Raw genomic sequence first — 24,291 nt, 5'->3', positions numbered from 1 at the left:
TTTGACATAACTATATATCTGTGAAACCATCAACCATAATCAACACAGTGAACAAAAGCATCATTCCCTAAGTGATTACACATGCCCTTTTATAATACCTCTCTCTGGCCCCTCCCAACCACCCATCTCCTTTCTGTCACTATAGATCAGTTTGCACTTTCTAGAATTTTACATAAATGGAAACAAATAAAGATGTACTCTTTTCTCTGGCTTCTTTCACTCAGCATAGTTAATTTTGAGTTTCATGCATGTTGTTGCTCTTCTCAATGATTCATTTTTTTTCAGTTCCTGTCTTACTATTGTTGAGAAGTACTATAGATCCTCTAAAGCCTTAATTTGTTTGAGTTTGTATTTAAGGAGGTGCTTCCTCCATGACCCCAAGGTACTTAGCATCACACAGAGGCACTTTTTTTTTTTTCTGATGGGGCTGCTTGGCTTGCAGGATCTTAGTTCCCCCACTAGGGATGGAACTCATGTCCCCCTGGGGTGGATAAGCAGAATCCTAACCACCGGACCACTAGGGAATTCCCACGTTATTTGTTGAAGGGATGAATTTTGACCACCTCAACAGTGCCTAATACCTTATATAGTTTTGTTTGTTCCATGGAATGCTTGGTCTCTGTAGGCCTGTCTCTTCATGATGGTGTTCATCTCACCTTCTGCTATACCATATGCAAAATAACAACCACTCACTTCTTAAATGTTTTTTAATGATAAAGCCAAGAACATACTCAAGTATTCTTGAGCTAGACTCTGGGGGAAGGGGGAAGGTGTCAGGGGGGTGGTGGAGAAAGATAAATTAGGCATCACTCCTGCTCCCAGTGTAGCTCTACCTTCTTGAAGACACTGCTCTTGATCAAGTTTTCAAAAAATATGTTTTAACTTGATAATAAATGTAAGTGGGAGTCTGAGAAAAAGTCTATTTAACCTTTCAGACTTGGGCCATCCCTTTGCTGCATTGTTTAGAATTACAGAGAAGAGTAGAGATTTGCTGAGAATATTGCAGGGACTCTGCCTCCCATACTATAGCCAGGAAACAAAACCATGCTCCAAAGATAGAGATTTCGGGTGAGCAGTTAGTATCCTACTCATCTAACTAATGGAAAGGTTTAAGAAGAATATTTTCTCCCACTGAAAATTTGGGCTTAAATAACCAGTTTCACAGCTAGGACATTAAAAATAGCCATTGAATTATGGAACCATGCTTAACTGAGCAATTGTTTAGAAAAGAATGTTTTAAAAGCTGTACCATTTTAGGGAGTTCCTGATTGCCTAGTGGTTAGGACTTGGTGCTTTCAGTGCAGAGGTCTGAATTCGATCCTGTTCAGGGAACCATTCCACATGCCTCATCAGTTCAGTTCAGTTTAGTCACTCAGTCATGTCCGACTCTGCAACCCCATGAATTGCAGCACGCCAGGCCTCCCTGTCCATCACCAACTCCTGGAGTTCACTCAAACTCATGTCCATCGAGTCAGTGATGCCATCCAGCCATCTCATCCTCTGTCGTCCCCTTCTCCTCCTGCCTCCAATCCCTCCGAGCATAAGGGTCTTTTCCAATGAGTCAACTCTTCACATGAGGTGGCCAAAGTACTGGAGTTTCAGCTTTAACATCAGTCCTTCCAAAGAACACCCAGGCCTAATCTCCCTTAGAATGGACTGGTTGGATCTCCTTGCAGTCCAAGGGACTCTCAAGAGTCTTCTCCAACACCACAGTTCAAAACCATCAATTCTTCAGCGCTCAGCTTTCTTCACAGTCCAACTCTCACATCCATACATGACCACAGGAAAAACCATAGCCTTGACTAGACGAACCTTTGTTGGCAAAGTAATATCTCTGCTTTTTAATATGCTATCTAGGTTGGTCATAACTTTCTTTTCAAGGAGTAAGCGTCTTTTAATTTCATGGCTGCAATCACCATCTGCAGTGATTTTGGAGCCCAAAAAAATAAAGTCTGACACGGTTTCCACTGTTTCCCCATCTATTTCCCATAGAAAGTGATGGGACCAGATGCCATGATCTTCGTTGTCTGAATGTTGAGCTTTTCATAGCACTTTGAAAGTATCTGAAGACGAGTAGCAAGAGTATTATGGTATTATGGACTCAGAAGCTAGTTTCAGGAAAAAAAATTTTACAGACAGTCAAGAGATTTCAGAATTATTTTCAAGGGTGTTCACTGGAAAATGAAGGTATTCAGAGCCGCAACTATTGATGATTAAGCTAGAAAATTTCATGCCCATTGTAAGTACATGATTTAGGAAGAAAACAAGTGAATAAAGAAAATATGTAATCAACCTATGACATCAAATGAAAATTTAAGAACAAATGTTCATAATGTGCCATTTTTGCAAATGCTTAACCCTTCTAAGGGGGTTTGAAACCCAGCCCTTGTGGCTTCAAGGGTTGCCTGACTGTTCATGGAAACTTTTGTTATGCAGACTGGAATGAGCCTGGTTTTACTCTGAGACACTATTGCAAACCAGCATGTAAACAAGGCCCAATAGGAAATTTTGGATCTCAAAGAAAAGCTGAGAAATTTGGCTCAAAAAATGGGACAGATTGAAACCATTTTTACCAAAGGAATATGAGACAGTTAAAAGAAATTGATTCAGAAAAAGACTCCTATCATTTGGAAAAGCTAGACATGAAGCACAACGTGTTCAGTTCTTGTTATAACCGACCGAGTGTGCTGCTGTAATGCGCAAACACGTGCCAGGCTGATAAAGTATTTCCCTGGGTTTTAAACTGATGATGACACTGTCTCATACTGAGCTGCATATGAAAGAGATTTTCTCCTTTAAAAATTGTGTCAGAAGCAGTGGGAGAAACAGACCTACAAAGGGCATTTGGAGGTTCATGCTTGGGAAGAACACACACTGTAAATTTTGAAATGCCTCCTATGATTAAGGTGTTATGGGGGAAAAAAAAAAGCAAAACCTTGAGGAAGTTAGCAATGTGGTATACTTTCTATATTCCATTACCAAAGAGAAATTTTGCCAAACTAATTTATAGTGTTTAACCACGGTAGCTAAGTAGATTAAGAGTTACATCTGGGTTTCTCATGACTGGGTTGCCTTATAAAAACCCAGGCACAGATATTTCTGGAAAGCATGCTTTTCTTGGGCAGCTTTTCAAAACTAATTTATTGGTATTTTCAAATGATTAATAATGGGAGGCTCTAGTATGGATGTGAGAGTTGGACTGTGAAGAAAGCTGAGCGCCGAAGAATTGATGGTTTTGAACTGTGGTGTTGGAGAAGACTCTTGAGAGTCCCTTGGACTGCAAGAAGATCCAACCAGTCCATTTTAAAGGAGATCAGTCCTGGGTGTTCTTTGGAAGGAATGATGCTAAAGCTGAAACTCCAGTACTTTGGCCACCTCATGTGAAGAGTTGACTCATTGGAAAAGACTCTGATGCTGGGAGGGATTAGGGGCAGGAGGAGAAGCGGATGACAGAGGATGAGATGGCTAGATGGCATCACTGACTAGATGGACATGAGTCTGAGTGAACTCCGGGAGTCAGTGATGGACAGGGAGGCCTAGCGTGCTGCGATTCATGGGGTCGCAAAGCGTCGGACACGACTGAGTGACTGAACTGAACTATGGACGGGGAGCCCTTGATCTTCCAAATCAAGGGTTACTGACTCAAAAGTCCGTGGGAGCCAGGCAGGTAATTAAAGTGTGCACAGTCCAAAGAGGGCTGGGGACTGTAACAAACCAAAGGAAGAATACATCAGATAAAGGAGCAGCCTCATTCAGTTCCAGCCAGTTGTTGCCTTGTGGGAATGGAAGCCCCGAGTTGACAGATCTTCTCAGTATGCAAAAAACCTTAGAAACCCTGCTCTTTGTATATAATATCCAGATTTTTATGTGAAATCTCTTGAACTGTGAATGCTGGCAACCAGTTATCTTATTCATAACAGCTTATTGTTATTACAGGGCCAGGACACATGCATTGTATAAAAATAGAAAAATGTAGGCCAACAGCAGCAAAACATTTTTCCACCTCTCAGAGAGCACCACCGTTAACACCTTACTGCATATCCTCTCAGGTCTTTTTTATTCTTAGATATGTAGACATTTTAAAAGCAAAATGTGATTACCCTGCACATGTGGTTTTGGAACTGGTATTTTATTAATGATTTTGACCTTTCCGTCTCAGTACATTTTCACCTCATCTAATACCCTCTCCATATTAAAACATTTCCAGTTGACCACAAATTCCTTTTGTAGCAATTTGTTTAAACCAGTAGGGAATCCAGGACTATGTGTTTTCTTGCTATTGTGTGCCTTGTGCGTGTGCTCAGTTGCTTCAGTCGTGTCTGACTCTGCAGCCCTATAGACTATAGCCCGTCAGGCTCTTCTGCCCATGGGATTCTCCAGGCAAGAATACTGGAGTGAGTCGCCATGCCCTCCTCCAGGGGATCTTCATGACCCAGGGATCCAGCCCGAGTCTCCTGCATCTCCTGCACTGCAGGCAGATTCTTTACCGCTGAGCCACCTGGGAAACCCATTGTGAACCTTAAGTCTCTTCAATCTAGCAGTTTAGGCTTAAAATTATATATCTACTGACTTGCTGAAGAGAGCAGGCAAGTTCCCCTGCAGACTGCCTCACCTCCTAGTGTCCATTAGTTTGCTCCCTCTATTTCCTGTAAACTGCAGGTTATATCTAATACTTCTTTTGGGGTGGGGAGAATATATGCTAGGTTGGGCTATGTATTTGCCTCACACCAGAACTAGTCTATGGGTTAGCGATACCAGGACGGTTTCTAGGAAATGAGTGATGACAGTCTGATCCCTCCAACATACACTTACATTTTTGGCTTCAAGAACTATAAACTGATAGTGTTACTTGGCGCTGTATGAATGTACAGTTGTCTCCAGTCTTTTCACCTATAGTTTTAAACACTAAATAATAATTATTGCTGGCTTCCCCTGTGGCTCAGCTGGTAAAGAATCCACCTGCAATGTGGGAGACCTGGGTTCGATCCCTGGGTTGGGAAGATCCCTTGGGGAAGGGAATGGCTACCCACTCCTGTATTCTGGCCTGGAGAATTCCATGGACTGTATAGTCCATGGGGTCGCAAAGAGTTGGACACAACTGAGCGACCTTCACTTCACTTCAATAATCTTTGCTAGGACCAAAAATTTTTCTAGAGTTCACAAAATGCTGTTTTTCCAGTTCTGTCATTTTTCTACATTTATTAGCATTTTTTCCCTCTTCAACTAGGATTCAAATTAATACTATAAAAAATAACTCCCAGTGGGCCAAACTCAATGCCTATGGGTTGCTACCTTCTGATCGACACTTTAAGCCAGACCAGTCTCACCACTGTCATCAGTACCCTGTGCATTAGGTCTCTTATTTGTAACACTCAATGTCTTTGCACTTGTTGACATGTTGTTTGTAATCTTCTCACCGCCTTTTATGTGTATATTTATCTCCCTGGCTAGACTGTGACCTCCTCAAGGACAGGGACTCTCCTGCAGTATATTTCCTTTGCTTCTCCTAATGTGCTCTTAAAGGTACTTTGGTGATTGCTAATTCTAATTAACAAAAAAGTACTAGGAAGAACCCCAAATTTTCATATTGTCTCTTGTGTTCCCTGGCTTTCCCACTAAAACTTGTCCTAATTATCTGTCATAATGAAGTGCTTGTCTCATTTACTTATGCCCTGGGAGTCCCTGTGATGAGGAGGAGGGAAGAGGGGAAATAAGCCCTTTATTAATCTTCAAAAGTTGGAAAGCCCATTTCCAGCTTTGTGACCTTGGGTAAATTCCATCATCACTTAAGAGTTTCTATGTCTTCACTCAGTAAAATGAGGTGACGGGGTTATCTCTGAACTCACACCTCACTGGGCTCTAACAGTCTCAGATACAAATCTAACCAATACCTTTTAGTAGGTGCTCCTCCTAACCCATCTCTCCCTGCTTGGGTAGTACCTTGGCTCCCTTTATATGGGTCAACACTATCCTTTCTAAGATGAGATGAAGTCATACCCATGGTGGACAGAATTTGCCTCTGATGACTTCCTGACCATCATAAGTAGACTGGTCTAATCTCTATACAGTCATCAAAAACAAGACTGGGAGCTTACCGTGGCTCCTTATCACCAAATTCAGACTTAAACTGAAGAAAGTAGGGAAAACCACCAGACCATTCGATGAAAAAGTGAAGTGAAAGTGAAATTTGCTCAGTCGTGTTTGACTCTTTGTGACCCCATGGATATACAGTCCATGGAATTCTCCAGGCCAGAATACTGGAGTGGGTAGCCATTCCCTTCCCCAAGGGATCTTCCGAACCCAGGGATCGAACCCAGGTCTTCTGAATTGCAGGTGGATTCTTTACCAGATGAGCCACCAGGGAAGCCCCTAGACCTTTCAGGTATGACCTAAATCAAATCCCTTACGATTATACAGTGGAAGTGACAATAGATTTAAGTGATTAGATCTGACAGATAGAGTGCCTGAAGAACTCTGGATGGAGATGTGTAACATTGTACAGGAAGAAGTGATCAAAACCAAACCCAAAAAGAAATTTAAAAAGGCAAAATGGTTTTCTGAGAAGGCCTTACAAATAGCTGAAAAAAGAAGAGAAGTGAAAAGCAAAGGAGAAAAGGAAAGATATATCCATCTGAATGCAGAGTTCCAAAGAATAGCAAGGAGAGAAAAAGCCTTCCTAAGTGATCAATGCAAAGAAATAGAGGAAAAGAATAGAATGGGAAAGATTAAGAGCTCAAGAAAATTAGAAATATCAAGGGAACATTTCATGCAAAGATGGGCACAATAAAGGACAGAAATGGTATGGACCCAACAGAAGCAGAAGATATTAAGAAGAGGTGGCAAGAATACACAGAAGAACTATACAAAAAAGATCTTAAGGACCCAGATAACCACTATGGTATGATCACTCACCTAGAGCCAGACATCCTGGAATGTGAAGTAAAGTGGGCCTTAGGAAGCATCACTACTAACAAAGCAAGCTAGTGGAGGTGATAAAATTCCAGCTGAGCTATTTAAAATCATAAAGATAATGCTGTGAAAGTGCTGCATTCAATATGCCAGCAAATTTGGAAAACTTAGCAATGCCCACAGAACTGGAAAAGGTCATTTTTCATTCCAGTCTCAAAGACAATGCCAAAGAATGTTCACAGTACCGCACAATTGCACTCATGTCACACACTAGCAAAGTAATGCTCAAAATCCTCCAAGCAAAGCTTCAGTAGTATTTGAACGGAGAACTTCCAGATGTTCAAGCTGGATTTAGAAAAGGCAGAGGAACCAGAGATCAAATTGCCAACATCTGTTGAGTCATAGAAAAAGAGAATTCTAGAAAAAACGTCTGCTTCATTGACTGCCCTAAAGCGTTTATCTGTGTAGATCACAACAAACTGTGGAAAATTCTTAAAGAGATGGGAATACCAGACCACCTTACCTGCCTCCTGAAAAATCTGTATGCAGGTCAAGAAGCAACAGTTAGAATTAGACATGGAACAAAACACTGGTTCCAAATTGGGAAAGGAGTACATCAGTGCTGTATATTGTCACCCTGCTTATTTAACTTCTATGCAGAGTACATCATGCAAAATGCTGGGCTGGATGAAGCACAAGTTGGAATCAAGATTGCTGGGAGAAATATCAATAATCTCAGATATGCAGCTGAAACCACCCTTATGGTAGAAAGCAAAGAGGAACTAAAGAGTCTTTTGATGAATGTGAAAGAGGAGGGTGAAAAAGCTGGCTTAAAACTCAGCATTCAAAAAACAAAGATCATGGCATCCAGTCCCATCATGACTTCCGGTCCCATCGCTTCATGGCAAATAGATGGGGAAACAATGGAAACAGTGAGAGATTTTATTTTCTTGGGTTCCAAAATCACTGCTGATGTTGACTGCAGCCATGAAATTAAAAGATACTTGCTCCTTGAAAGAAAAGCTATGACCAACCTAGACAGCATATTAAAAAGCTTGCCGTGCTCGCTTCGGCAGCACATATACTAAAATTGGAACGATACAGAGAAGATTAGCATGGCCCCTGCGCAAGGATGACACGCAAATTCGTGAAGCGTTCCATATTTTTAAAAAAAATAAAAATAAAAAAATAAAAAGCTTGCCAACAAAAGTCCGTCTAGTCAAAGCTGTGATTTTTCCAGTAGTCATGTATGGATGTGAGAGCTGGAACATAAAGAAGGCTGAGCACTGAAGAATTGATGCTTTTGAACTGTGGTGTTGGAGAAGACTCTTGAGAGTCCCTCAGACTGCAAGGAGATCAAATCAATCAATTCTAAAGGAAGTCAATCCTGAATATTCATTGGAAGGACTGATGCTGATGCTGAAGCTGAAGCTCCAATACTTTTTTGGACACCTGATGTGAAGAGCTGACTTCACATTAGAAAAGACCCTGACGCTGGGAAAGACTGAAGGAAGAAAGAGGATGACAGAGGATGAGATAGTTGGATGGCATCACGGACTCGACGGACATGAGTTTGAGCAAGCTCTGAGAGTTGGGGATGGACAGGGGAGCCTACCGTGCTGTGGTCCATGGGGTCATGAAGAGTGGGACATGACTAAGTGATTGAACTGAACTGAACTGAATCTATGTATCCCAGGAACAGTCTGCTCAGATTTCCCAGGTCAAACCTTAGGACCTCCTTCCCAACCAGAGCCAAGTGTGGATACCAAGGGCCCTACACAAGCAGTTGGCACAGCAGAGGCTCAGTCTTAGGTCTTCCTTGCTGCAAGGGAGGAGGAGATGGAGAGAACTGAGATTGGTTATACTCTTGTCCTTCTTGTAGTGTCTCGCCTTTAGGCTTCTGAATGCCCCTAGGTCAGCTCTGGGGTATGGGTCCTTCTAAAAAAAAACACAAAATAAAAATGCTTTAGCTCACTACTTTTTCCCAATTCTTTTCTCTCAGTCCTGTAAGTCTCCTTCCCCTCTTTTTGTTCCCTTCCACATAGGTGCAGTCTCAGAAACCTCATCCAACTAGCTTTCTGTACCCAGTAACAGCTATTAGGTCCACCTTGACTGAGGGCGTAATCAAGAGATAAATGGAGCCTTACCATTTCCGTGGCCTTGAGCACTCCAGGTGGAAGGGGGAAGCAGCCAAGTCTCTAAGGAGTCAGGGACAGACCCTCCCCCAAGCTGCCTTATTCACAAACCACATTTGGGCCTGTAGCAAATAGGGTTGGCCAGCCAGAGCACATAGCTCAAGCATGCTATGAAAGCCTGACCCCTGTCCGTGACTCTCACCTAAAGAGACACAAAATGGATTCATAATTCTTCCTTTTCTCCTCTCCCCATCTCAGGCCTAGTGGCTGTTGATGAAAATCAGGTGGTGGATTGGCCAAACAAGGTCCACCTGTTGCTGTGTTCTTGGCGGCATCCCATGAACCTTTCAGCACCAACAGGAAATAGCAAACAGAACTACTAAAGATGAGCCATCTCCCCGTGAACAGGAAGAAGGGAAGCTCTTAACATGTGGGCTATGCTTGGAGCTTGCCTGTGATGCCATTGGGCGGCCGGAGCTGCTCTTATGCCATGGTCTGCCTTCCCTGGGCCCGTCTTCATCAGACCTTACCACTTGTTTTTCCTCAGAAAGGAGGGAGAAAGTGGCCCCTGTGGCAAAGACAGAATCTTGGGGATCCCCACAAACAGGGGTAGGACATATAAGTACAGACCTGGAAAGGAATCAGCCAGTCAGTGATGGAGGTCAAGATTCCCAAGAGTAAATGAACTGAAGGAGTTCAAACCTGGTGCTCTGTGACAACCTAGAGGGGTGGGATGGGGTGAGAGGTGGGAGGGAGGTTCAAGGAAGGGGCGTATGTATTATACCTATGGCTGATTCATATTGATGTATGGCAGAAACCAACACAATATTGTAAAGCAATTATCCTCCAATTAAAAAAAAAAAAAAAAAAACTGAAGGGATGGAGGTAAGGCTACACATGCTTGTCTGGATTTCCCAGGCCTGGAGTACCCTGATGAGAAATTTTCCCGGTCACAGAATCTTTGTATTCTTATTTAATAACAATAGTTCGGAAGAAGCAATTCCAGCTGTGCTGTGCTGTGCGCTTAGTCGCTTAGTTGTGTCTGACTCTTTGCGACCCCATGGACTGTGTAGCCCGCCAGGTTCCTCTGTCCGTGGAATTCTCCAGGCAATACTGGAGAGAGTTGCCATGCCCTCCTCCAGGGGGTCTTCCCAACAGGGATCAAACCTAGGTCTCGACCCACATTACAAGTGGATTCTTTACCATCTGAGCCACCACGGAGGCTCAATCCCAGCTGTAGAACAAGTAATTTCAGAACATTTATCCCACCAAAAACAAAGTACGTTTCCTCCCTTTCTGGCACTCTGGTGTGAATCTCTTCCACTTGCTCAGAGGCATCTATTATGCAATTCCCAGGTTGGCTGGCAAAGTCATTAGAATCATCCCTAAATGTGAGTTATTTCCAATATGAAACTAAGTGGCATAGAATGAAGACTAAGGATCAAAGGTTATCAGGTTAATTTGCCTAAAACCAATTTGCCTAGAGTCTCAAATATTTATCAAATCTGCAGCATTTCAAAAGAATTTAGCAGATTCACTCTCACTTTTTTATGACTTACAAAATAGCTTTCATGTATATTTATTAAACTTTAATTTTTACAAAATTGATATGTCTTTGCAAGCCTTCACTGAATAATTGTGAAAGTTGATCATATTTATTGCCACAAAAAAAAATGCATTTGAAAAAGGAAACTTGCACAGTCAACAATATTGGACCAAACTAAAGAATAAAACTTATTAATAAAAAATATTTAATACTAGTCATTGATGACAAAAGTTTCTCTCTCTCTACAAATGCCAACTGGTATAAATTTTTAAACTATGGAACAAACAATTTACTATATTATTATTTTGATTGCATGTAGTTTTAAAAATCAACCTGACCAAAAAAAAAAATCAATCTGACAAGAAGTTTATGCTTTAAAAAAAAGTAAGTAAATACCATCTAATTTGCCAAAGTGCAACCAGCGATATTTAACTTGTTACCTCAGGAGCCAAATGTGGAAACCTGATTTAGTACAGGATTTTGTATTTGGTCTGGTAAACAATTTGTTTTACGTGTGGGAAAACACTTTGTCCTGTTGCCATTAGCCCTCTGCCTCCTTGTTCTGGGTAGGTCAGAAATCACAGCCATCAGCAGGTTTTTCATATTTATCAACCTCTCGAGAGAGTGCTTGATTCCACCTCTATTAATTGTCATTAGTTTCACATGCTATTCTGAAGAACTCCCTTCCATATGCAATTGGGGCCATGTGAATAGGAAATTGAGAAATATCTGATATTTCCCCTTACTTTGTCATAATCCAGAGCAACCATCATTTGACCAGTAAAGCAACACAGCATGTGCAGCAGCTAGACACATGGACTCTAGAGTCAGGTGAGTACGCTGAGTGTGAATGCTGGTCCCCTAACTTACAAACTGCTGGTACTGGGGAAAGTCACTTAAGCTTGTGAAGACCCAGGATGCAAGTATAAATCGCAAAGAAAACCAGCATCTTTCTTCACCCTTTCACTTTCTACTGCTGTTGTCTGTACAACCTTTGTTAGTCAACTGAATAGGCCACATGCTTGTTTGTTGAGAATATATTGATTGGCCTTTTAATAGAACGAATGTAGTAGACAGACCTAGGCATCAAAATCATATTGAGTTGTATTTTTCAAGGCATATAATTTGGAAAAGAATATTGGATTAAGAAACACAAAAAATGATACACGAAATGTTTGTACCAATTATATTTATTGCTGGAAACTTTATACTTAAAAAAAAAAAAGTTTGGGATGTCCCTGGTGGTCCAGTGGTTAAGACTCTGAGCTGCCAATGCAGGGGCATGGGTCTGATCCTCGTGGGGGAACTAATCCCACATGCCACATGGTGTGGTCAAAAAATTAAAAAAAAAAAAAAAAACATTTTGTTTAATGTTTGAAAAGTAGGTTAACATAGAAAAAGATATTATCCACAAAGGTAAGAAGCAATCCAATCATTTACAAAGTGCTGCAAATCTGATAAATTTATGTTGCTGATAACTCAAAAGTACTCTTTGATAAAAAGATATAAATCTGAAACACCCAAGAACAGAACAGAACAATGAAATGGCTATAAAAATACCCAAAAGAGAACTCAGTTTTTGGCAACCTGGTCATTAAGAGAAATGAACTTTAAGTAAACTTTCAGTGAATTGATTTTAAGAGGTCTAGCCAAACATTAGAACCAAGAGTTTTGCCTCTCTGGCTCCCAGAACCTCAGAGCTTGGGAGCTGCAATGGACAATCCTGGTTCCCTCTAAGAGGCAGCAGGTCCAGAGAGATAAGCTACTTCTAATGAACCAAGTGTAACAGTCACTAAGGAGAGAGTGTGTGTGCACACAAATGCATACTAGAGACACAGACCAGAATCAGACCTTTAGAAAGTACTGGAACCCACCTGTATGTGCCCGTCACATGCTACAGCGCAGTCTGCACACATGGAACGAAGGCCAGTCACCCCTACCATGGCAACTAGAGGGCTCCTCCTCCACATCCATTTGGAATGTCTTTTTTTCTAAGAAAAAAATTATGTTTGGCTGTGCCAGGTCTTAACTGCAGCACACGTGATCTTTGATCATCACTGTGGCACATGGGATCTTTAGTCGCAGCACGCAGGATCTTCAGCTGTGGGATCCAGTTCGCTGACCAGGGCTCGAACCCAGGCCCTCTGCGAGTCTTAGCCTCTGGACCACTAGGGAAGTCCCCCATTTGGAATGTCTTGATCTTTGGGTCTCTGGCCGTTGGGGCCCTCCCTAGGGGACTCTCCTGCCAGGCCTGCAGTGCCTTTCTTGCCTTGGCTGGCCTCAGAGGGGCCCACTGGCCAGAGGAATTTGTCAGTGGTGGTGTTGGCAGCAGTAGTGACTACATCTCAGATATAATTGGCAGGGGGCTGCCGGGCACTGAGCCTCTGCATGTGACAGCCGTGGCAGAGCAAGTGCCCATCTAGAGGGAAGCAGCAGCAGCCTTCCTCATCACTCAGCTGCATCCGGCAGTCCTAGGAAAGAAAGACACCTAGTTCAACTCAGCCCGGGCACCCTGAACATCTGGGGAAGTCTGCCTTGTGCAGCACTGAACTCCCAGTGACTGGAAGAAAGCGGGTGGGGTTGGAGGGGATGAACACCCAGAGAAACCTGGGGAAATACCGCAGCTGGACACCAGGTGTCGCTGCTACAGCAGAAATAATGAGACAGGATCCCATTTCCAGCTGTTACCAGGAGTACCTAGTTTTAGGAGTCTTGACTCTAAGTGACGCCTGATTTAGAAAGGACTAAAGGACCAGGCCCAGAGAGAGTGGCTGAAGGGTGAGACAGAGACTAGAGATGGGTCAGAGCACCTTCCTGGTTTCCCACGGCCTATACCTGTCCTACAGACAACGACAGTTTTCAGACTTCACTCCCCCAGCCCCATTCCAGCTCTGGGTGCCCCGGCCCCTGACACTGACCTCGCAGTGGTAGCATTCAAAGTGATAATCTCGGTCCATGGATATCACCCTCACGATGTCCTCACAGCCCTGAAATAATGCACACCCCCGTGGGCATGAAAGCAGCTTGACAACCCCAGCTTCGCCCTCCCCACCTGGCCCCCTCCAAACGAAAGATCACACAGAGGCCTCCAGATCCTCTCTGCCTCCATCTGTAGCTTTTTCCTCTTTTGGCTGCACTACTGGGCACATTGAACTTCTCCGACCAGGGATCTGTTGCACCTGAGCCCCTTGCAGTGGAAGCTCAGATTCCACTGGACCACCAAGGACATCACCCTTCTGTAGCTTTGAGATGGCCTTTGCAAACCCTATGGGAACTTTCCCCTTCCCCGTCCTTGGCGCCACCTCCAGAAGGGCAGTGTCCCCTCTTGGAGCCTCCCCTCTGTCTGGGGGCTCAGGCCTTACAGAGGGAAGGGGCATGCAGCATAAGTAAGTTAAGCCGGGGACGAGGAGACCCTGCAGGGTCTGGGTCCTCACAGGCTTTTGGCATTTTTCCCACGGCACACAGTGTAAATCATGGCTGACCCCTTCCTAGCAGCCCTGAGGATTCTTCCCCACCTTTTCCCAGCCCCTACATCTGGGAGCTGGTGACCTTGACTTCAGAGAAAGTCTCCTTCTCTGGACTGGGAGAAAAGAGATGAAGCCTGGGCCCAGCGAGGCTGTCGGACAAGTCCAGGCCCGGATGTTGGGGTCAGGGTGATGACCCAGAGAGCAGAGTCACACGGGAATCTTCGAGGAGTGCATTCCTCAGCACCACCGCCTCCCATGAGAGGCCAGGCAGCCAGTCCCCAGTCCCTCCCCAGAGGCGGCAGCCCTGGCTGCCCTGTAGGAGAACCCAGACACACTGACCTCTGAGGGGAGGATGGGTTGGCCACAGGCTGCACACTTAGGAGCGTAGCTTCTGTAAGGGAGAAGACAGAGGTGAGCCGAGGTAGGGGGCTCCCTGAGCCGGGTTCCACACCGCAGCCCGCGGGCCGGACTCACTTGTGGTAGTCGGTGACACAGTACACCTGGTTGGAGAAGTCCACGGTAAAGGGAATGCCATCCAGGCATTTGTTGCAAACGATGCATCGGAAGCAGCCGGGGTGGTAGGACTTTCCCATTGCCTGGAGGATCTGGTTCATGGAGTGGGCGGAGAATCAGTCTCTGCTCTTCAGCTACTGATGAGGCTCCCTGCTGCTCCCCCTAACCTCATCCGAGCCCCTGCTCTCCTCCCTCCGCTGTGGAATCCAGGAGGACCAAGCAGTCTTAAAAATGGATGCAGAAACGCTGAAAAAGGTCTTAGGGAGCATCCAGGCCAGTGTTTCTCAGCCTTGGCTGCATATCAGGATCACACAGGGAGGATTTTAAGCCCATCCGTGCCTGGGTCCCACCCAGAAGTATTCACCACAGTCTCTGGAGATGACCCAGCCCTGGTATTTTCTTCTGTTCTTCCCAGGTGATCTACTAGGCTGCCAGGGCGGGGAACCACCAGCCAAACCAACTCCTCCTTACAGAAAAGAAAACTGAGCTTCAACTGATCTCAGCCAGTAGCAGAAAGGGGATTAAGACTCAGGACCCCATACTCCAGGCTCAGGCTGAGGGCGGGGCTGTGCCTGCAGAGTTAGGGAGGGGCTAGATGGCAGGCTGAGCAGTCCAGACTTGATTCCACAAGCAAAGAGAAGCCACTATAAACAGTTGTTTGGGCAAAGAATAGGATGCAAGTGATTGCTGATGGGTTTCTCCCCCCACTTTTTCTCAGGATCCATTTAGTTCCTGATTCCGCCCCTCGGCCCAGCAGCCTCACAGTCTCAGCTGAAGACAGTTTGCTTACCTTCTCCAAAATCAAGTGACCACAGACACAGCATTTCTCAGCTGCCTCCTGAAACCCTGAAAACTGGGAAAAGAAGACCAAGGGAGGGCATTACAGGCTGAGAACAACCTGAGGAGTGGAACCCCAGCCGGCCACAGAGCAAGGCGTGGGAGCCAATTCCAGACCCAGGGGACCTCTCACTCACCAGATAGTCTTCCTCACAGTACACAGAGCCATTGACGCTGTAGAAAGCCTTGCAGCGCAAAGTTCGCCCTAGAAGCAGCAGAGAAGACGCTGGAGTCTCTCCGGGGTCCAGCCACAGGGCATCCCCATGGCAGGGTCACTGCTCTCTGATGTTTCATGATTCACTTAAACCTGGACTTTAGCGCTTGTCCTCCTAACTGCTGTCTGCCCCACTTCCCCACACAAATACCCCATCTGATGCAATTCCCATTTGCTTTGGTCTCATTCCTGCCAATTCCCCACTCCTTTGCTATTACTTCTCCAGCTTCTGCCTCCTCACCAGTTTTCTACGGCCCTGCTTTACACGAGTGCCTTCTTCCCCAGTGTCTGGGCTTGCTCAGGGAGCCACCTGGGAGAGCAGAGCCCACCACAGGTTGGGGACAAGGTTCAGGGGCTCTGAACAAGATGCCATACGATGTGTTCAAATGCAATCACACTGTCATGGACTCTGCCCTCTGGGACCTTTCAACCCAGAAGCCTCCACACAGCTCTCCTCTGAGCCCTGTCTCCCAGGGATAAGCTCCGTGGAGGTCAGGACATACTGGAACTACCACTGGGGACAAAGTGCTTTGTTTGGGAGCAAAGTTGGCCCCCTTTCCTGCCACACTAGACTGTTTCCCCAATTTTAGAAGAACCCAGAGTCTCTGGGGTCAGAAGCAGCCCAGGATCTTCTGCAAGCAGACAAGGCAGGACGATTCCCCATGAAACCAACACCCAGGAACTGCTCCAGGGTGTCTAAATTATCAGGGATCAGGAGGAATGAGACCAGTGCGGAGAATGGGCAAGTTGCCCATATCTGCCCTCCTCTCATCAAAATCTCCACTTCCAGCTCTCCCCAGTGGTTCAGAAAAGTTGATTTAGAAACTTGTGAGACACAAGGGAGTAGAAGGAGGGAAACAGACATTCCCAGAAGAGGCTCCATAAACAGAAGGACAAATAGACAGATGAACCTAAAGAGAGCCAGGCAGAGGCTGGGAGTGGCGTGGAAAGAAAAGCTGAGTGCTGGAGTCAGACAGGCATAGATAGGAGATTAAAAGGTTCAGCAAAGGAAATCAGAGTGGGTAAGGGCGGGGGTTGGGGGTGGTAATGAGGGAGGTGAGGGAAGGCTGGGGAGTTGAAGCCACTGGGAGCACCCCCCTCCAGGCGGGCCTCCTGAGCTAACAGCAGCGGGCATTCCTGGAGCGTGATGTCATCAGCTTGGCATGGCCTGGTGGCCTGCACTCCAGCGAGGTGGCTGAACTCTGACCAGCCAAGAGAAAACCCCCCCTCTCCGCCCCCCACAGCTCCCCACTCCCCCAGCCCACCCCACCCTTCCCACATTCCAGTCTTTCACTGTCGCCCCAGGCAACTCGGGCTGCCCAAGACCAAGCCCCACCAAGGAGAGGCCAGAGGGCTGGGAGGGAGTCCAGCCTGGGCAAGCAGGAAGGCAGAAGAAAGGAGGAACAGAGCAAAGGAAACAGGCCGAAGAGACGGAGCGCTGACTCTGGCTAGAAAGCTGACCCGGCGTGCGGCGGGAGAGCCAGGTAGCGCACAGAGTAGGGGAGCAGGAAAGAAGGCGAAGGCCAGACCAGCAAATGCAGAGGCACAGCTCTGCTTTCCCTGGGCACTCATGCGTGTGTCCGCGCTCGAGGCCTCGGGCCTTGTCCAGAAGGTCTCTCTGGGGGCCGCACTCACCACAGGAGCAGCAGACAAAGCACTGGGTGTGATAGAGGCTGTCCAAAGCCTGACAGGCGTTGCTCTGCCCGTAGATGCCTTTGTTGCACTTGATACACGTGCCTGAGAGGAGAGAACAGCTTGTCAGCATCACATCCCACGCCCCCCGCTCAAACCCAGGCAGTCGCCATCTTTCCTGATGGCAGAAGACCACCAGCCACAACCTCTGTTTGATGGGCTCCATTCTGGGAAGAACGAGTAAATGGGACGCAGCCAGGGCTTGGCTGGACAGACTCACTCTTGTTGACTGATTAATCAACAGACATTATCTGAACATCCATTTAGCGCCAAGCAAAAACACTGTGCCCAGCACTGTGGAAAACTGGAAAAAGTCAAAGGTCTCCGGCTTTCAGACACTGGTTTCTGTAGGGGAGAAAAGACTAAAAAGGCAAGGTCGGATCCCTGGGGCACTGTGTAGACAGAGATGCAAGTTCATAAGGGCCCAGCAGCAGCCTGGAAAAAATGTCCTAGTGAAAGGAGGCCAGGCCCAGAAAGCCTCTCCAGAACCTCAGTTTCCCCATCTGTAAAATGAACTGCTGTTCAGTTACAGAAAGAGCTCTGCTCCATACCTCTAAGCCTCCAAAGATGGTGAGAAAGATGTGGCTCAGCAGAGGGCCCTGTGGAGACAGGGCCATGTGAGTGTGACTCCTCTGGGTAGGTGGCTGCTTAGAATGCAGGGTGTGTTCCAAGGATTGAGGGTTGCAGAGGAAGAGGGGGGAAGGTGGCAGAACCCCTAATGTCTCCCTGTCATCTTCTATAATAGAAGAAACAAAGCTGAACTGCTCTTCCCCAACATCTCTCCTAAGAAACATAACACTAGGCTCTGGCACCCGCCTTTCCTGGGTGTGTTCTTCCCTCCTTCCACTCCCCAATTCCAGGCCCATGAGTGAGGGCCAGGGCTTGTCTTTGGGGAGCAGATCCCAACCGGCCCGCCTCACCCCTCACCCTGCCCCACCTCTCCCCCTCGGCACACTGCCACACTCCTTGCCTGTTGGGGCCCATCCCAATCTTTGCCCAGGGGCTTGGGAGCCCGTGCAGCAGCTGCAGCAACTGATGGGCCCAGGCCTGCCCTGCTCCCACCCACCCTCTGGCAGCTGGGCAAGGCTGGAGCCAAGGAAGAGGGCCCCTACTAGGCACAGGAGTGGGAGGGCAGAGTTAGGTTGGGGGTTCTGTCAAGAGGAGGCAACCTGACCCCTCCCTAGGGAGAGAGGTCCCTCCCCACCCACCCTCTGCAGGGAGGGGAGCTCTGCCTGCCAAGAGCATCGTGCCAGGGGGCCCTATTAGAGCCACTTTGGGGGGAAGCATTGGACATTATGGGAAGATGAGAGCCAACTGCTCAGGCATGTCCGACTCACCACCTCTAACCTAGCACATCCACCTCTAAGTTCTTCCTGCCATTTTTACAGCAGTCTCTCCCAGCAACTTTCCTCCTTTTTGGTTCCGATGGCTTAGCTGAGGAGACTTCTGTCCACCCATCAGCGGGTCTCCTGGCCTCAAAAGGAAACTGCTAAAAGGTTCCCTTGACAAAAGGGTTATCTGCTCTGGGCTTTCTCAGGTCGGGGCAAACAGGGAATGATTAGAGTTGAACTAAGCAGGGCCCTTTCAGCCTTTAGCCCCTGCTACTTCTGAACCTCCTCCCAGTCTTCCTTCCCTGGCTGGGTTCCTCTCCCTATTTACATTTCTAGCCAGAGTTCTAGAGCTTGGGGTCTACCGCAGCAACATGGATGGTAAGAAAGGTGAGAAGGCGCTGGGAACACTGAACAGGCTCACAGACCTGGGTGTGAGCCCTCCAACTTCTTTCTGTACTTCCTATCGCAACCAGATCCGCATTTTTTAATACAGTGAAGTGGTGTCTGTGGGTCTTGGCTAAAAGATCATTCAAGACCGCAATACCCTCCCGCAGCTGAGACGTACAATAGTTAATATTTCTTGAAGTTAACTGCGTCGGAAGAGGGGCAGAGACCAGATTTCTTTAGCAACAGAAAAGTAAGGATTCTGAGCAGGTTATGACCAAAACTGATGGCCAGGTTATTTCTGGCAGTTACACACGGTCGTCATCCATCCAGGGCCATCCAGGGGTGATGCCGTCCCGGGTGGTCAAGGCTCCTGCCCTAACTTCCGGATGATGGGAAAAATAGAAGCTGACTCCACTGGGTCTGGACTTAAATGCCCACGCACGCACGGAGCCAGCAGGACTGGGGCCAGCCAGCAGCAGGGTCCCTGCTTTCCGTCCAGGGTTTTCTTCCTCCCCCCAGGCTCCATTTCCCCGACAGCGGCCACAGCTCCGCGCGTGTTAGGAAGCAGGTCCCCAACCCCCTGCACCCCACCTCCGCCCAGCGTAGCGCGGCCGGCCCCGCCCGCGGGCACCTGGAGCGCCCGGGCAGGAGCCGGCACGCACGCTGCCCGCCCGCCCCGCCCCCCCACCCTCGCATTCCCCGAATTCCTGCGGGCGGAGCCTGGGCCCGGGTGGGGGCGCGGAGCGCAGGAGCCTGCAGGGGCACGGCCGTCGAGGGGGGAATATGAAGGGGGATGCTCTCACCGCCTCATTTGCCCCCCACCCCCCGCAAGGCCTCCTACCGCGAAAACACCCAGGCTCTAAAGCCTGAGAAACTGGGATTCACGAGATCATCGGGGCGGAGGTGGGGAGGGGAAAGCGGTGAATTTAACAGGAATAAGATGCCCGTGGTCCATTTGAAACCCACTGGGTGTGGGAAATTCCTCTTGCTTCTTTCCTAGCCCCGCGTCTCTGCCTCCGACTTCCCAGCGTCAGCCGTCGGGGCAACCGGCAACCGAATGAAGCGACTGGTCCTTTCCCGACCCTAACCACTTCTCTCACTCACCAAAGTAGTCCTCTCTGGACTCTGGCTCCCGTATCCGGGCCCGGGCGGCCTCTGGAACAAACGCACCCGGCGGCTCCTCGAGACCCGACGCCTCAATCCCCGCGGATTCTCCGCGGACGCCGGCTTCTCGCCCACCTGTGCCCACCGTCAGGCGCAGCAACGCTGTTAGTTCATCCTGGTATCGGGCGCCCGCGGCGCAATCCCCGTAGCCAGTCACCGAGTGTCGCCCGGGTTGCGCCCCTCTTCTCTCCAAGGGCCCTGTCGCTCCCACCCCGGCCCCGGCTAGAGCTCCCGGGCTGCCCAGGGCCGGGGGATACGAGTGGCGACTTTCCTGACAGCCGAACCCCGCGGGCCGATGAGCGCACAGTCGGTCCAGGGCAGCGTGGAGCTCGGGGTAGGCGGACGGCACCCCTCCAGAGGAATAGCCCGCCGGAACCCCGGCCAGGGGTGGGCCAAACAGGCATGGCCCGGCAGGCAGAGGGCTGCCGTGGCGCTGGTCGTAGCCCATGCTGATGCCGCTGGTACGGTTGCTGCAGGGTCGGCTACCTCCGGCTCCACCAGCCCCCGCCCCGTCCAGCAGCAGACTGCCCCGGGGACTGGACGGCTTGCTCGCGTCGCTGGCTGAGCTACTGGCGAAACTGGAGCGGGGGCTTAGGGCTGGGGCCGTGGTCTCCAGCCGAAAGTCGGGGGGCAACGACTGAGGTAGAGGCAAGGCCCGGGAGGGAGGCGGTCCCCCCGGAAAGGAGCCTTCGTAGCGCGGCACCTCAAAGGAGCCGCGCGGGTTCCGCTCAGCGTCCAAGGGGCCTTGCTCCCGGGCTGGCTCCAACGGCTCATCCCCAGGTCCCCCAGCAGCTCCACGGGGCCCTGATTTCCTTGGTCCCCCCAGCCCACTCAGGCGTCCCTTGCCCGGCCCGGGGGTCCCATCAGACCCAGACCGGCTAGATTCACCCTTTCTGCGGCCGAACTTCGCGCTGCCGGAGTCCGAGAGTCTTAACTTCTCCAGCAGGCGACTGGCTTTCTCCCCTAAACGCTCCATGCCCTCGGGTCTGGGGCGTCCAGCCCCCTCCCCGCCCGGCACCCTGCAGCGTCTCGGCGGCCGCTTCTCTTTCCCTGCGGCCGGACTCCGGATCCCGAGGGGCACAGGATAGGCACAGGGGTTTAGCGGGCGGTCCGGATGCCCGGCGCCAAGAATCCCGCAGCATCCCCCAGCGAGAGGGGTTTCGTCCCCCCGCGCATCAGGGGTTAAGCGGGGCTTAGAAGGGCCTACGGCCGCGGCTGTCCCGTCCGCAGGTCTATCTGTTCACGCGTAGACTCGCCCGGCAGCCCCCACTCTCTCCGGCCCCCGCCCCCCTCGCTCACACTCAGCACCGACTCAACTTCTCTCCCAAACTTTTGTCTGCCTGGCCGGATCTACTTTCCTGGAGGGCGGAGCGCCGAACGCGAGAGGAACAGGGGTGTCGGCGCAGGAATCCTGTGCACCGGTAAGGGGTAGAGGGGGGGCGGGTGCTGGTGCTAAGTGTCCCGGAGCTGGAGATCCGCCGACTGGAGGCGAAAGGAGGGCGGGGGGCAGTTTAGGCAGTTGCTACTACATCACTCAAGAATTAGGACAGGAAAAAGTGGGGGAGGGGAGGGGAACTCTTTGTTCGCAGTTGGAATGCGCGGAGGGGCACGGTGGAATGTCGCGAGGCGAGACCCGGCGACGCGAGGCTTGTTCTGCGCAAACACCGTGACTTTGTTCCTAGTGTGGGGACTGTGGGAGAGATGAGCAGGGGCTGATACAGAAGTACTGTCGTGAGATAGAGAGACGGAAGAAAGGCAGATACATAGGTTCAGAGACGCGCAAGAGCCCAGGAAAGCGAGGAAGCTTATATAGAGAGGTGGTGGAAGACAGGTATGGAGAGGAGAGAACGACCAAAGGGGATCGTAAGTGGTGCGGGGATCGAAGGCTGGATAGACCTAGAAGGTGACAAATTCGCGCAAATCCAGGGAGAATGAGAGAAAAACAGATAAGCTGAGATAAAAAGACAACTCTCTGAACCTAGAGCTCTGTAATGGGTGGGAGTGAGCTTTAGTGTGTGAAAAAGGAGAGGAAAAGGCTGGGGACTAATCTCTACCTTCAGGGTAGGACAGATAGAAGGATAGACAGACACCCCCTGGTGTTGGAAAATGAGATTTTTAGCAAATATAGCAACTGGGGATAGAAAGCCTGGTTTGAGGGTTAGCGAACACCCTTGGTTGACCCATAGGAGACTGTTGATCAAGAGTAAGTACTAACCTAAGAGGAAGAAGAAAAAAAAAGTCATTTAGAGGCGATAGCAAGTGAAAATTATCAAGGTGGATAAGGAAAAGAAGCTGATCTTGGAGGATCAAGAATAAGGAAAAGAGGAAACCATGGCTGAAGCTGAATGCACCTAATTAAATATCAGCCAACTGATTTTGCCCAGACTAGCACATGGGGCGTGGGGGAGGGGAACGGAGAAAGAAATGACTCCTTTGTATTTAGATAGTAAATTAGTATGAAAATGATATGCAAACAAATCATGCATATATTTTCATCTCAACATTTTGAACACCTTTTATAATCTTAGTGTAGCCTTAGGGAATGAAGAAAGAAAGGAGGTTAATATCTTTGCGGAAATCAATTTGGCACAAACTATTAGGCTTCTTTGTCGTAGCTGTACTGTGTCTCTGACCTCATCTCTCTGGAAAAGCAGCCTGTTTCCCAGATCAGGCCTACAGCTTTTCTCTGATCCAGAGGAGAGTTTACTCTCAGACTGGAAGCATGGAGAAGGAAACCATTAGTAAGAGAGCTATCAGGTTGCATCTAGAACCTGCCATGAGCTACGTCTTCAGGGTCTACCAAAAGGTTCTCCCTCCTCTACTGTCTCCACATAGGGAAGGAGAACCTGGATTCTTCCTTCCAATTACTTACATCCTCCAATATTTGGGAACTTCGCTCCTCTGGGGTTAGAATGGGAGAGTAGATCTTATGAAAAGTTGAGATGCCATTAAAGGAGGCCCATCCAGGAGTTGGTGGTACAGCAGTGGGGCAGAGTTGGGATCAACAACCTGTGTTTTCAGGGGATAACAGAAAGCAGACACAGATGAGGGGAGGGTGTGGTGTGCTGACAGGGTATGCTCCAGTAGTGCTCATGACCTTGGAGTAGACACTCCATAGTCTGAACTGGAGCTAGGAGCTCCACAGGCCCTACTGTCCACACCCTTAATTAAGCTCTATATACACTGCTGCTGCTGCTAAGTCACTTCAGTCGTGTCCGACTCTGTGCGACCCCATAGATGGCAGCCCACCAGGCTCCCCCATCCCTGGGATTCTCCAGGCAAGAACACTGGAGTGGGTTGCCATTTCCTTCTCCAATGGTGATTCCCAAATCCACCTCTCTAGCCCAGACCTTCTTGGACTTAAAAAACTCAGCTGACGAGTAGCATCTTTACTTGGTTGTCTCAAAGGCACACAACACTCTAAACTGACCTCACCTTCCCTGCCTCCCAAAACTGGCTCCTCCAGCATTTCCTGAGTGAATACCATTTTTTTAACCACTTAGCTACTTACGCCAGAAACCTGAATATCAACCTTACGTCCTCCTCCCTTAACCTCAAATCCCACTGAATCCTATCACCATTTATCAATTCTGCTTCTGAAATATCTTTCAAATCTACCCTTTCCTCATCACTACTATATGTATGTGTCCTGTATCTCAGGCCACCATCTTTTCTCTCCTGGACCACTGCAAGTCTCCCTGCCTAGGCTTTCTCTCCTTCCCATCCATTGTATACACTGAAGTGAAGTGATTCTTCAGAAACACAAAACTGATCATCTTATTTCCTTGTTAAAAACTTGTCAACGAGTGAATTCACTGACCGTGGTTAAGACTCCATGCTCTCACTGCTAAGGGCCCAGTTTCCATCCCTGGTTGGGAGAGGTTAAAATCTTGTAAGCCCTGTGGCATAGCCAAAAATAAATATTTTACAGAGTCTGTCTGCCCCTCCACTCTCTTCTCTCGGCATCATCCCCTCCCCAAATGGTTCTGCAGCAGAACTGCGCTCTCTCTTGCCTCTGGACTTTTGTACTTGCTGTTTTCCCTAGGTTTGGAACACTCTCTCTGCCTCCTCTTCCTTCCTGGTTAACTCCTCCTCG

At 48.5% G+C, this 24,291-nt stretch overlaps 1 protein-coding gene and 1 non-coding gene across 2 annotated transcripts; one reads left to right on the top strand and one right to left on the bottom strand.

Annotated features, from left to right (window-relative positions):
* Positions 1-689: 689 nt before the first annotated feature.
* AJUBA (ajuba LIM protein) lies at positions 690-21,499 on the bottom strand. The gene is made up of 9 exons (XM_005895443.3): positions 20,136-21,499; positions 17,257-17,358; positions 15,545-15,612; positions 15,361-15,423; positions 14,532-14,662; positions 14,397-14,448; positions 13,509-13,577; positions 9,675-13,061; positions 690-8,847 (listed from the first exon to the last, which is right to left on the bottom strand). The coding sequence occupies exons 1-8, from the start codon at positions 21,169-21,171 to the stop codon at positions 12,936-12,938; spliced, it is 1,647 nt and encodes a 548-aa protein (XP_005895505.1). The 5' UTR covers positions 21,172-21,499; the 3' UTR covers positions 690-8,847; positions 9,675-12,935.
* LOC138989653 (U6 spliceosomal RNA) lies at positions 7,970-8,076 on the top strand. The gene has a single exon (XR_011465901.1). It is a non-coding gene; the product is annotated as a U6 spliceosomal RNA (small nuclear RNA).
* Positions 21,500-24,291: the final 2,792 nt, after the last annotated feature.

Source organism: Bos mutus, chromosome 10, assembly GCF_027580195.1.
Source record: "Bos mutus isolate GX-2022 chromosome 10, NWIPB_WYAK_1.1, whole genome shotgun sequence".
Classification (NCBI taxonomy): domain Eukaryota; kingdom Metazoa; phylum Chordata; class Mammalia; order Artiodactyla; family Bovidae; genus Bos; species Bos mutus.
This window is presented reverse-complemented; position numbering and strand designations above follow the sequence as displayed.